Source organism: Elephas maximus, chromosome 3 (genome assembly GCF_024166365.1).
Source record: "Elephas maximus indicus isolate mEleMax1 chromosome 3, mEleMax1 primary haplotype, whole genome shotgun sequence".
Lineage (NCBI taxonomy): Eukaryota > Metazoa > Chordata > Mammalia > Proboscidea > Elephantidae > Elephas > Elephas maximus.
In genome coordinates, this window is record NC_064821.1 from 40,479,646 (window position 1) to 40,493,485 (window position 13,840).

At 45.2% G+C, this 13,840-nt stretch overlaps 1 protein-coding gene across 5 annotated transcripts in view; it reads right to left on the reverse strand.

The window, feature by feature from the left end:
* CFAP74 (cilia and flagella associated protein 74) overlaps positions 1-13,840 on the reverse strand; it is a 111,956-nt gene that overhangs the window by 56,457 nt on the left and 41,659 nt on the right. For all 5 annotated transcript variants that reach the window (XM_049877641.1, XM_049877640.1, XM_049877642.1 and 2 more), the window contains 7 exons: positions 13,228-13,389; positions 12,477-12,650; positions 11,510-11,628; positions 9,534-9,600; positions 8,984-9,073; positions 7,876-8,031; positions 7,320-7,467 (listed from right to left, as the gene is read on the reverse strand). In XM_049877641.1, coding sequence (XP_049733598.1) covers positions 7,320-7,467; positions 7,876-8,031; positions 8,984-9,073; positions 9,534-9,600; positions 11,510-11,628; positions 12,477-12,650; positions 13,228-13,389 — 916 coding nt within the window. The remainder of the gene's footprint in view (positions 1-7,319; positions 7,468-7,875; positions 8,032-8,983; positions 9,074-9,533; positions 9,601-11,509; positions 11,629-12,476; positions 12,651-13,227; positions 13,390-13,840) is intronic.

Sequence of the window (13,840 nt, forward strand, 5' to 3'; positions counted from 1 at the left end):
AGGAACCAAGGACAAAGACCAAATTCTTTAAGTAAAGTTAAATTCTTTACCCCACAATAGCCAGAAAGCCAACAGATTAATTAAAATGGAATTCTAAAAAAATATTAAACCCCAAAGAAGACTAGAAAAGAGGAAAAACAGCAGAGAAAACAACAAACAAACAAAAAACCAGATAGGACAAACAGAAAAGAGATAGTAAAATGATAACACGAATCCAAACATATCAATAATTACATGAAATGTAAATGGACTAAAACACTCTGATTAAAAAGCGGAGATTGTCGGAATGGGTTAAAAAAGAAAACCCAACAGATACCTGTCTGTAAGAAATACACAGAAAAGTTGAAAACAATTGGTTGGAAAAAGACACACCAAGCAAATAGTAAGCATAAGAAGACTGAGTGACTATATTAAAATCAGATGAAATAGACATTAAGATAAAGTCGTACGAGGGAGAAAAAGGGACCTGTAATAGTGATAAAAGAGACAATTCTTCAGGAAGGCGTAACAATTGTAAATGTATATATGCTTAATAACCAAAAAAATCATAGCTCAACACACTGCGTGACCAGGGATCTTACTGCTTAATAACAGAGCTTCAAAAATTCATAGAATTAAAGGGAGAAGTAGATAAATCCACAATCAGAGATTTTTATATCAGCCTCTCTGTAACTGAAAAAACTAGACCAAAAAAAAAAAAAAGACACGGAAGATCTGAAGAACACTATCAACCACCTAGATCTAACTGACAGATAGAACACTCTATCCAGCAGGATACAATTATTTTCAAGTACACATGATATGTTCACCATGGTAGACCACATGCTGGTCTATCTCACAGCCTCAACAAATTTAAAAAGATTGAAATCATACAGAACACGTTCACTGAACACAACGGCACTTAATTAGAAGTCAATAAGTTATCTAGACAAACTCTAAATACTTGGAAGTTAAACAATACTCTTCTAAATAACCCATGAATTAAATAAGAAATCCCAAGGGGAATTTAGAGTACTTCAAATTGAATGATAATAAAAAACAACATATTAAAATTTGTGAGATTCTGCTAAAGCAGTGCTTAGAGAGAAACGTATAGCTTTAAGTGCTTACATTCCAACAGAAAAAAGATTTAAAATTAGTAATCTAATTTTCTAGCTTAAGGGGGAAACCTTAAGAATAAAGCAACTCCAAAGCCAGTAGAAGGAAGGAAATAATGAAGATAATCAATGAAATAGAAAACAGAAAAACAATAAAGAAAATGAACAAAGCCAGCAGCTGGTTCTTTGAAAAGATCAACAAAATTGAAACCCCCCCAGTTATATGGATCAAGTAAAAAAAAAAAAGAGAGAGAAAGACTACAAAAGGACCAACATCAGGATGAGACAAGAGATTTCAATGCAGAGCCTACAGATATTAAAGGAATAATGAGAGAATATGATGAGCTTCCTGCCAACAAATTCAACAATTTGATGAGTAGAAAACCTGAATAGCCCTACATCTTTTTAAGGAGTTGAATTTATTTATCGAAAACCTTCCCACTCCTCCACATAAACTCCACGACCAGAAGGTTCACTGGTGAATGCTACCAAACACTTAAGAAAGAAAACACAGATTTTACACAAACGTTTTCAGAAAATGGGGAGGGGAGTGCTGAGAACATCAATTTGTTTTGTGGGTCCAGCATAACTCTGATACCAAAACCCGACAAAGACATTGTAAAATTATCGAACAATATCATTAACACCATATGGTAGCAAAATTTTGCAGAAGATGATTAAAAAATGGCTGCAGCTATACATCAACAAGAAACTCCTGACTTTCAGACTAGATTCAAAAGAGGATGTGGAACGAGGGATATCACTGCTGATGTCAGACAGATGTTGGCTGAAAGCACCGAAAACCAGAAGGATGTTTACCTGTGTTTTATCGACTATGCAAAGGCATTTGACCGTGTGGATCACAAATTACAATAACATTGGGAAGGATGGGAATTCTAGAACACTTAATTGCGCTCAAGCAGAAGCTGTACATGGATCAAAAGACAGTCGTTTGAACAGAACAAGGGGATACCGTGTGGTTTAAAAGGTGTACAGCAAGGCTGTATCCTTTCACTTTACTTATTCAATCTGTATGCTGAGCAGATAATCTGAGAAACTGGGCTAGATAAAGAACGTGGCATCAGCACTGGAGGAAGACTCATCAACAACCTGTGATATGCAGATGACACAACTTGCTTGTGGAAAGTGAAGTTGACTTGAAGTAATTACTAAGAGGATTAAAGACTACATATAGCCTTCAGTATGGATTATGACTCAACATAAAGAAAACAAAAATCCTCACAACTGGGACCATAAACAACATCATGACAAATGATGAAGAAATTGAAGTTGTCAAAGATTTCATTCTACATGGGTCAACAATCAACGGCCACAGAAGCAGCAGTCAAGAAATTAAATGACGTATTGCATTGGATGAACCTGCGGCAAAAGACATCTTTTAAGAGTTAAAAAGCAAAAATGTCACTTTGATGACTAAAATGTGTCTGACCTAAGCCATGGTATTTTCAGTAGCCTCATGTCTTTTTTTTTTTTTTTCATGTCTTAGTCATCTAGTGCTTCTATAACAGAAATACCACAAGTGGGTGGCTTTAACAAAGAGAAATTTATTCTCTCACAGTTAGGAAGGCTAGAAGTCCGAATTCAGGATGCTAGCTCCAGGCAAAGTCTTTTTCTCTGTTGGCTCTGGGAGAAAGTCCTCGTCATCAATCCTTCCCTGATCTAGGAGCTTCTCAGTGCAGGGACCCTGGTCTGAAGGATGTGCTATTCTCCTGGCTCTTGTTTCTTGGTGGTATGAGGTTCCTGTGTCTCTCTGTTCACTTATTTCTTTGATATCTCAAAAGAGATCAACTTAAGACACAACCTAATCTTGTAGATTGAGTCCTGCCTTGTTAACATAACTGCCGATCATCCCACCTCATTAACATCATAGATACAGGATTTATAGCACATAGAAAAATCACATCAGATGACAAAGTGGTGGATAATCACACAATACTGGGAATCATGGACTAGCTGAGTTGACACATATTTTTTGGGGGACACAATTTAATCCATAACACCTGCCATCTCCAATGACCACACATCTCCTCATAGATGCCATGAAGAAGTAATGGCTTCTCTTTCTCTTTCATGTTCCAAATCCCACAAGAGGGCTTCCCATTCATGGAATCTAACTGGAACTCTGCAGACAAGGGAGTCCAGTAGTCAGGCTACACATCCTAATGTAGGGGAGAACTTACTGGAGGGGCTAGAATGAGATGTAGCATCAACAATACCCCTCACATTTACCATCTATTTTGGCCACCAAATCAAGTCCAGAGACCCAGGGTTAAACAAAACCGTTGCGGTGTCTACTTTCATGGAGCACAGTTTGGAGACAATTTAGATGAAAAGCAAGTGAAACCTGGTGTCTTAGGCTGCGTTCTCTAGAGAGGCAAAACCCGTAAAGCATATAAATATATATATAGAGAGAGATTTATATCAAGGAAATGCCTCACGTTGTTGTAGAGGCTGGAATATCCCAAGTCCGTGGGTCAGGATTGAGGCTTCTCCTGATTCATGTAGCTGCAGGGACTGACAAACCCAAAATTGGCTAAGAAGATCAATGAATCCCAAGATTGGCAGGCAAGACTGCAGGTAGGCTGCTAGCTCAAGTCCCAAGAACCAGAGGTCAGACAAACAGACATCAGGTGCAGGATCTGGCAAGAGCAAAAAGCCCCCGAGCCTTGCCAGGATGTCAACTTATATTTGATGCAGGCCATACCCCCAAGGAAACTCCCTTTCCACTGAATGGCTATGCACAGCAGATCCCATCATGGGGGTGATCACACATCAACTCTCAACAAGGATTAAAACCTGTAAGCGGCCATCTAGGATACTCCACTGGCCTCAACCCTTCGGGAGAAGGAAGAATAAATAAACTAAAGATACAAGGAAAAGATTAGTCTAAAGGACTAATGGACCACATTCGAGTCCAGTACACTAGATGGTACCTGGTTACCACCAATGACTGCTCTGACAGGGATCACGATAGAGGGTCCCAGGTAGAGCTGGAGAAAAATGTAGAACAAAATTCTAACTCACAAAAAAAGACCAGACTTACTGACCTGACAGAGACTGGAGAAACCCTGAGAGTATGGCCCCCGGACACCCTTTCAGCTCAGTAATGAAGTCACTCCTGAGGTTCACCCTTCAGCCAAAGACTGGACTGGCCCATAAAACAAAACAAGACTAAAGGGGCACACCAGCTCAGGGGCAAGGACTAGAAGGCAGGAGGGAACATGAAAGCTGGTAATAGGGAACCCAGGGTTGAGAAGGGAGAGTGTTAACATGTGGTGGGGTTGTTAACCAATGTCATAAAACAATATGTGTACTAACTGTTTAATGAGAAACTAGTTTGTTCTGTAAACATTCATCTAAATTACAATTAAAAAAAAATCTCAACAGGGAAGTGATCACAACATTATACTACTGCCAAAACACTGAGAATTGTGGCCCAGCCAAATCGATACACAGTCTTAACTATCACGCCTCATGTGCATGAGAAAACTGGACAATGAATAAAGAAGACCAAAGAAGGCTTGATGCATTCAAATTGTGGTTTTGGCAAAGAATATTGAATATACCATGGACTGTCAGAAGAATGAACAAATCTGTCCAGGACGATGTACAATCATAAAGATCCTTAGAAGCAAGGATGGAGAGACGACATCTCACATACTTTGGACGTGTCATCAGAAGGGATTACTCACTGAAGAAGGACATCATGCTTGGTAAAACAGACTCTCAGTGAGATGGACTGACATAGTGGTTGCAACAATGGGGTCAAGCATAGCAGTGATTGTGAGGAAGGTGCGAGACTGAGTAATGTCTTGTTCTGTTACACATAAGGTTGCTGTGAGCCAGAGGTGACTCTATGGTACCTAACAGCACTATGCCGTCCCACAGACCTCCCAGATGACTTAACTGTGCAGTCTGGCCTCCTTGTGCACGCATGGATATGGAGTGAGGAGACTCTAAACCAGTGCTTGATAAACAGCATCCACAAAACCCTGTAACAAACGTCCTATTTAAAAAAAAAATAGCGACTTTCTGTGATGAAGGGGATGTTCCATTTCTGTGCTGTTCAGTGTGGCAGCCCCTACCCACATGCAGCTCTTAAGCATCTGAGTTGTGGCTAGTGTGAAGGAGGGACTAAAAGTTTTACTATTATTTACTTTTAATTAATTGAAATTTAAATAGGCACAGCGCTGTCTTGTACATCCACTGCTGATGGGAGTGTGATGGTGCAGCCACAATGAAAGCCACGCTGGCTCTAGCTGATGAAAGTGGAGGCTGCACACCCTGCACTGCAGCAGGGACATGCCCAGGGAGGTGCCCTGTACAGATGGCACAAAGAGATGCCTGTGGGGATGATCACAGCCTCACTGTCCCCCATAGCACGTGCCTTGGAAGTTCCCAAATGCCCACTGGCAGGAGGACAGATCCCCACCTTAAGGGACATTCACAAAGGTGATGTGGTTCAGACAGGGAACAATAACCTCAGCAACAATACCAACTCAAAGAAGGACACGTTCATTATGGTTCCAGTGATATAAAGGCTGAAAACCAGAGAAAACTGCGCCTTCTGGGTCTATGTGCACAGGTGGAGAAAGTATAAAGAAGGCAGGGAAAAGGTAAAGATGGTTCAAGCCTATAGGCGCAGGTGGGTGTGGCAAAAGGATTTCCGCTCTGTGGCCTTTTGCCTTGATTCTTTGGAAAAATAGCTTGAGAGATTTTGCCCCTAAACCCTGAGGAGTCACCTTTGCCCTAGTTTCTACCCCAGAGGGTTTATTACTTTTGTCTAGGTTGGTTCACATTTCCCGGGTAAGCTGTAAACAACTTGGTTTTGATACTTTTCTTTTGGTCCTGGGCTGCAGCCTGCCCTGTGATTAGTACGGTCAATAGACTATGCAAATGAGGTGAGCTGTAGCCCAGCCCTGCTTACTATGCAAATGAAGTATCTGTGGCCTACTGAGAGGGAATTTGTCAGTTTGTGGTCCCCTCGCTGGGAGGGGCCCTGACTTGAAATTGAAAAGGGGTTGTGTATATACATGCAGTGAGTCCCACTGTGGTTGGTGAGACAGAAGCAAGAAGAGAAGCATCAGGAAGAAGCAGAGAGAGAGAGAGAGAGAGGAGGCAAGGCAACTCCTAATAGACCTGTAACGGGTCAAGGACTGTAACACTGACGACAGTAAGAGGCCGGGAAGGGGCCCAGAGGCAGAGCCAGTGGTGACATACAGCAGGGCCAAGAGGAGCTTGTCTTCACGGGGCCGAAAGGAGCTGGGAGAGCTGCCCTGCACTGGAGAACGGAGACTCTGCCTACATGCTTCCTGATCCTTATTCCTCAGTGTAGCCTGTTCCTTAATTAACCACATAACTGTAAGTATGGTCTGTGACTTTTGTGTAGCAATTGCAATGGATTATCAAACCCAGAAGAAAAGTAGAGTGCCATGGTTGGGATGGCTGGTATCAGAATTGGTAAATAAGTTGGAAGGTACAGGTATGTCTGACCTCCACCTCATGCGGATCAGGCTTGGGCTGATCATGATTCACATTATCCCCCCTGATGTTAACCCGGTTTGGATGCTACTAGTACTACTACTATTACTACTCTTCCCCTTTTACAGCAGGGACCCTAGAGGGTGGCAGGGGGCTTCCAATTTGAGGTTTGTCTTCCTTCTTGAGCTCGGGGCTGGATGCATGATGCTCGCTGGAAACTGCATGAGCATGTTATATATGCTTCTGTATACACAACCACAATGACAAAGTGCTGTCAGAGACACATCAGCTCCGCCTTTGTTCCCTGGAGCCCTCCCTCCCTACCCTCCTTCAGGCAGGCCTGGCAGTTCCAGAATCCTCTGTTAACTAAACTACAAATGCAAGTTTCAGTCTGCTCCACAGCCATATTTATCTGAATATAAGAGCATTTTCTTACTGTCGACAGTAAAAACTGAAGCCCTGGGAAAATCCAACAGCCTCAGCAGCATAGCCACCCACCGTCCTTGGGGTGAACTGTCCCTTTGGCACTGTGGGCTCCTGAGACACTGTGCCCTGGGATCCTCAAACCTGCCATTCCCTCTCCTCTCAGCCTGTCACATGCAGCCCAGGGGGGAAAGTCTCCATTCTCACTTGTGTAGTCAGGGGCAGAAAGGGGGGCCAGGGTCCTGTGCTGGGGTCGGCTGAGGGCCACATGCTGGACGACCGGTGGGGCCAGCTCACCTGCGTGGCGCCTCTCCTCCGGCTCTTTGCTCTCTGCCTTCCTGGTCTCCATGGGTGAGTACTCATTGGCCTCAAACATGTTCTCAGAGACACTGGGCCTGATGACTTTATCGTACAGATTTTTGTCGTCGTACATGAAGAGACTGCTCTAAAAAGAGAACAAGACATCAACATTTAGCGGCTTTCCCATCTCATTTTACTGTCAATACCCCTGACAGCCAGCAGGGCCCCCACCCTCTGGCTGTGGTCCAGTGCTGCCCATGCTCTGCCTGCCTGGGGCTACAGACCCTCAGGGCCTGTGCGGAGCTCAGGTAGCATCCCCCCTCCACTCCGTCACAGATGGCCTCCAGCATCACAGACTCTCCCTCCTCCTCAGCTGGCCTTGGGGACAGACCCTCCTCCCGCCTGAGTACTTTGAGGTAGACCCAGGCACTGCTCTCTCCTTCTATACTCTCCCTGTGGGGTCAGCCCCCCCAGGCTCCATCCTGGTCTGGCTCCCCTGAGCTTCAACCCAAACTCCAACTAGCCTACAGGCCAACCCAGGCAGCTCACTCACCGTATTCAGGGAGGTTGCCTGCTCGCAAGACTCAGAAGCGGGCTGGAACTTATATCCTGTGCCCAAGCCACCAATGTTGGTCAGCGTGATGACCCGGGATGCAGTCTCACCTACCACGTAGCTGCCAAAGTCGATGAGGTTCTTATCGAGGGACAGCTGCAAAAGGACATGGCAGCCTGGGACCCTGTGGCTTGGACACGCTGTGGCGGCCCCAGCAGGTCTCCACTCTCACTGGCCCTCTGCCCACCCTGGACATGTTCACACTGGAGAAATACTAGGTTTATGTGTGGATTCGTGACTAAAATAAGCGACTATGTTCTGGCAAATGGCAGAAAAGACTCTCACTCTGACAGAATTAAAGTGTTTCCTTTTTTAAAAAAATCTGTGTAAAGGCCCTAGAAGCAGAGCTGCGGAGTTAAGACATAGAGGTCAGGCCTGAGGCCCCTACAGGACACACTCCTGTTTCCTGCCCACCTCCCCCTGCCCTACCCTTGGGCAGAGCTGTGGAACAGCTTCATGAGCCCTGTCCTCGGTTTCCTTTGCTGTCTGACGTAAGTGCACTTTAGGGCAGAAGTCTGTTAAGGGTGAGGGGTGGTATGTTATGATGTCACTAATTTACTTGGAAGTGGGTCAGCAAACACATAGGTAGCTGGATGAAACAAGTGTGGCAGGAAAAAAAAAAGACTCAAGGGGACACAAAGAGCTGTGGGAAAGAGCACCATCTTCTCAGATGAGTCCTGGGATCTTGGACCAGAGGGTCCTGCAGTCTGAGGACACACAGAGCAGGATCTGGCCTTGTTCTTTCAGTGTTGTGTGAGTGCCCATCTTTTCAGAATACCCGCTACATGTCACCCACCTAAGGACAGGCCAGAGCCACCCAAGCTGTGCCCCACATGTCCCCCACCACAGGAGCACACGGCCCTCACTGTGCCCATACCGTACCTACACACACGCATGTGTGTGCACATACACGTGCACACACCCTGAAGCATGCGGCCACCACCAAGTCCACACTCCATGCCCCCCCACCACAGAATGCACATTTCCCTCATGGGGTCCCTGACCAGGGGGTCCTGAGAAATGTCACTTTAGACATTTTGGAACTTACGGAACATTTCTTGGTTGAACATTTTAGTGGAACAGAAAATCCACCCGTCTGAGCCAAAAATGAGACGTTTCCTTCCAGATCTTTATTTACCTAAACAATAAAGCAATCCCAATCACTGTAAGTTTTTGTAACTTTACCCAGTTGCACATACTGTGTGTGTCTACATACCCATGGTCTTACTGGGCCTGCCTGCTGCCTGAAACCCCGGGGGGAAGAGGTCAGCAGAACATGCTCAGGAGGGTCACATACGCTGTGTCTAGACCTGAGGGTAAAGAAGGTAAGTCCTGGACCCTCCCCACAGCAAGGAACCAAGGGCAGTACTGTAACCGTGTTCAGGATTGCACAGACACGTGAATATTTCTTGGAAATAAAAGTGCAACAAAGCAGAGACCCGTGTGGCCTTCCTGAGACACAGAGTGGCCCTTCCTTCATCCCAGTGTTCCACAGGGATCTGAGGACCCAGCAGCACCCAATTCTATCCACCACCCCACAGAATAGTGTGAGAACAATTCCCTTTTACACTGCCTGGCTTCGGGGTCAAAGCACTCACCATAGGCTTGAAGGTGACAAGCACTTCACAGGACATCCCGGCTGACATAGGACCAGGGGGATCGAAGCTGTAGGCACAGGACCAGAGCACATGTAATTACATCTACACAAGGGGAGACTTGCCATCTATACAAGTGACACAGGTCAAGTGGGATAGACTATGTAGAGTGGTTACACCTGGGCAGATGAACCTCCTCCAGGTGAGCTGGGCCTCTGGCCACCCCCGTCCTGCCCAGCCTGCCTTGATGAATGCTGGGGAGCAATTCTTGGTCTGTTGGTTGTACTGCCATCTGCCAGACAGTGCCCAGTTCACAGAAGATGCTCAATTAATATTTCAATATTTGTGAATGAATGAATGAGGCAAATCCCAGAGGCTGACTCCAGAGGATGTGGTGGGTGACCAGTGGCCACAGCTCCTCTGGGGACATGTGACCACCCTAGAACCAGAACCTAGAGTGTGAGCCAGGGAGGAAGCTAGCATTAAAAGCCCCATATACATACTTCCGTAAAAGACCTAAAAATTGCTAAAAATATTTCTTTAGATAAAGGATCACAGTATCTGAAACTTACTCTCAAATATCTCAGAATAAAAATAGTATGCATGTATCTAGGTGAAGTATGACAAAGCACGTAAAATTTAAGAGTCATTATGAGATGAACAGAAGTAGAATGCATATTTTTGAAACTAATTGAGAAAAAGAAGGGAATAATAGCAACAGAGTATAATAAACTGCCCCCCGCAAAAAAACCCCAGACCGGTGCCATCAATTCCAACTCATAGTGACCCCATAGGACGGAGCAGAGCTTCCCCATAAGGGCTTCCAAGGAGTGCCTGGTGGATTCAAGCTGCCAACCTTTTGGTTAGCAGCTGTAGCTCTTAACCACTACACCACCAGGGTTTTTATATAAAATAAGATGGTAAAAATAAATCCAAATACATAAATAATCATAGTAATGTAGTCAGAATTAATTCTTCAGTTAAATGAAAGAGATTAGAAGATTGAAAAAATTTTAAGTAAATACTTCTACAAAACAAAATCACACAAAAAAATAAAAACAAAAAGAAGAACTTTGGAAGTGATGCCAAAACAATGAGAGAACTAAATGTAAGTTGGTAGAAATCAGGAAGGAAATGGAAGAAAAAAAATAAAATTTTCTCAACACTGAAGGTAAAATTCTAAGGAGCAGAAGAAAACACAAGAAAGATCATTGTGAGAAAAATGAGAAATAGAAAATGTGAAAAAAATAGAAAAGAAGAAAGTATTAAAGAGAATCAGAAAGAAAATGATAGACATAAAAAAACCAGCAAAGAAGATCCAACATATACATAAATGGAGTCTCAGAAGAAGAAACATTCAAAGAGAATAAAATTTAAATGTACAGCTCAAGGAAACAGTCCTGAAATAAAAGATGGCTTTAATCTTCATACTGGAAAGACACAGTAACTGTCAGTGAAAACTTACCCAGAATGGTCAACATCGAAACAAACAAAGAAAGCAAGCTTGGGCAGCCAGGCAAAAAACTCAAGTAATTTATAAGGGGAAAAAATTGAGTTGGTCTCAGGCGTCTTCAACACAAGAAAGATGGAAGAGCAACCTCTAAAAAATCTTCAAGAAAATTTGATGACAAACTGTCATTCAAGTACAAAGATCCTACATAAAATATTCTAAACATGAAGGAACTCTGGCATTACCACTGCCGTGTGCCATTCTTGAGACGATTCTTCTAAGGATGGGTTTCACCCAACCTGAAGAGATAAAATCCAGCCAAAGGTCTGGCTGTGAGCACTGGATATATTTAACAGTAAAACTGAGATTAAAACAAATGTAGGGTTGGGTGATAGAGCAGAATATAATTATTACAAATCATGACAAGGCAGAAATTATATGAAAAGAGGCATTTTAAATGGGTTATTTGATGGGACGAATGTTGCTGATAATCCCCCCGCCCCTTCTGAGCCCAAGTCCATCCTCTTACTCAATGTGGATGAAATCTCTGAGGTGTTCCTCCACACCCACTAGCTTGCAGTAGTTAATTGTGTATGTTGCGTTTATCAATGTGATCTTTTTCTTGTACACTTTGCCAATATCAAAGTCCTAGAAATATCAGAGGAGAAGTGTCAGAGAGAAGCTGCAGCTATAAGCATTTAAGAAGCTTTTCTACAAGATGACTCTCTTCTCATGGGCAGGAAAATGGTGAGTGTGTATGGTTTCAATGATGACACATGAGTGATCAGCATTCTAAAAGCTAGCTGGACCACCTAAACTGTTCTCAAGGGAAGGCTTTCCCCTGAATTAAGAAGGGCTTCCCTCCCTTCCTTGGGGTCCATGAAGAGCAGGGGAAGGAGGTAGCCAGGCTTATAAGAGCCTAGGCAGGAGTGGGCTCTACAGGGACCAGGGCGTCAGCGCTGAGAAGGGAAGGCTCGGACAATGTAGGCTCTAGGGTTGGCACCTGACTCCACTGAATGGACCATGGAACAGGTAAAATCCAGGGAACCCACTAGATTACTCTCTTCTACAAACCTGGACAAACGCAACCAGATAAACACAACCTCCTTAAACTCCCTCGTCTGCCACTCTGCACCTGCCAAAATCCATCCTCTCTGGGCTCAACTCATGTGATATCAAAATCTTCCCATTGGAAAGGGCCTGGCCAGCAAGGGCCTGCCATGTCCCCCAGAGGCTCAGCACTGCGCAGTTTTCTGAGGGCCCTGGCATAGAGCTTCCTGCCCTGAGTGTGCCCTCTGCAGGGTGGTCCCAGGTCCCTCTGATGAGACCACCCCTCTCACACTCAGCCTCCCTCTGAATGGCAGATGGCACCCCCCTAGGCCCCTGCCACCTGAGGAAGGCTCCTGGGTACAAGGGTTAAGAGAGAACACACCAGATGTAGGATGGTGGGGAAGGACTCCTTCACTGCCAGGACAGCCCTGATGGCAGGGGCTTACCTTGAAATGGATGAGCTCAGGCTTGCTGTTGAAGGGGCAGCCTTTGAACTCATGCCCAGATACCACCTGTTTTTGTACCACCCCACTCCGCAGCCGCTCCATGGTATGGGCCAGGATGTCCTTGTCCATCTTGGTTCCACCCACAGGCTTCCGGTCCATGTCCTCCTTGGGCACCTGGTTCAGATACGGATGGACAGAGGTCCAGCTCACTGACTTCAGCCTGGACTGCAGGCTCTCTGCAAGACCCCTAAGGGCAACTTGGAGGTGACAGAGTTGGCCAGATGCAGAGCCAAAGATCTCCAGGTGCCAGCAGAGCAGGAAAGAGTGCATCATCCTGGTGAGACCCCTGAATTCCCGCCTTAATTTCTGGTCCACAACCATTGCAGAAGGAAAAGAGAAAGGAATGAAAAACAGAGACGTCCAGGATTCAGGCAGATTTCTGGGAAACAGAGGCAAGGAGTGGACTTTTCTCACTTTTTAAATCAAGCAAAGAGAGAGTTTTCCAGAAAGTTCTACAGGAAGCACTATTTCCTCAGGGGCCATGTCAGCCTGGTTTGGAGGAGGGGCAGCAGCCTGTATGCAGAGGGTGGTAAGTGGGAGATAGGCGGCACAGCTATGGGAAGTGCCATGGCCGCTGGCCACGAGTCAGGCCCAGATGGGTCTGCGGGACAGAGAGGAACCTGGGAGAGCCAATGAGAAATCACATACAAAGGTGCACAGCTGTGAGGGGTTCAGGGAAGTGGGCTGTCACCTGGTATGGCTTGTAGTCCTCTTTCCAGAGCCCTGAGATTTCTGGCACCGCAAGTGTTTCCTCCTCTGGGTTGGTGAGGGCCCCAGGGTCACCCTGCACGGACTCGCTGGAGAGGGCTTGCAGTAGCTGGGAGGCTTTAGGGTACGCCAAGTACTCAGGATCCTATAATCAGGGGTAGAGATGCCTGTGCTCTAGGGATGGCCTGGGAGCTCCTGCAGCCCATGGGCCTTCTCTGGACCAGGCTGTCCTGGTGACGGGCTGGAAAGGCAGGGCTGCACTACCTGTTCTGAAAGAACCCTGTACTCCTTGTTATAGAACTAAGACACCTTCAAGACGCAGGTACAGGCACGAAGGGAGAAAGCAGAAGTCATGTTGACCAAGCAGGGCACCGTACTTCCAGTCTCTTTATTCTTTACACAAGGAGATGCCGGCACACCCTGTCCTGTAACTTTTTCCATTTAAAATATAAATTAAAATCTTGATGCATGCATCATTAAATATTTTCTACAATGCCCACAAGAGTCCATAAAATATTCCATCTTAGTCTGCAGAATGCTCTAATGTATGGTATGCTGTGGTTGTTGGCACTGTCTCTAATCTTCGCTACAGGAGC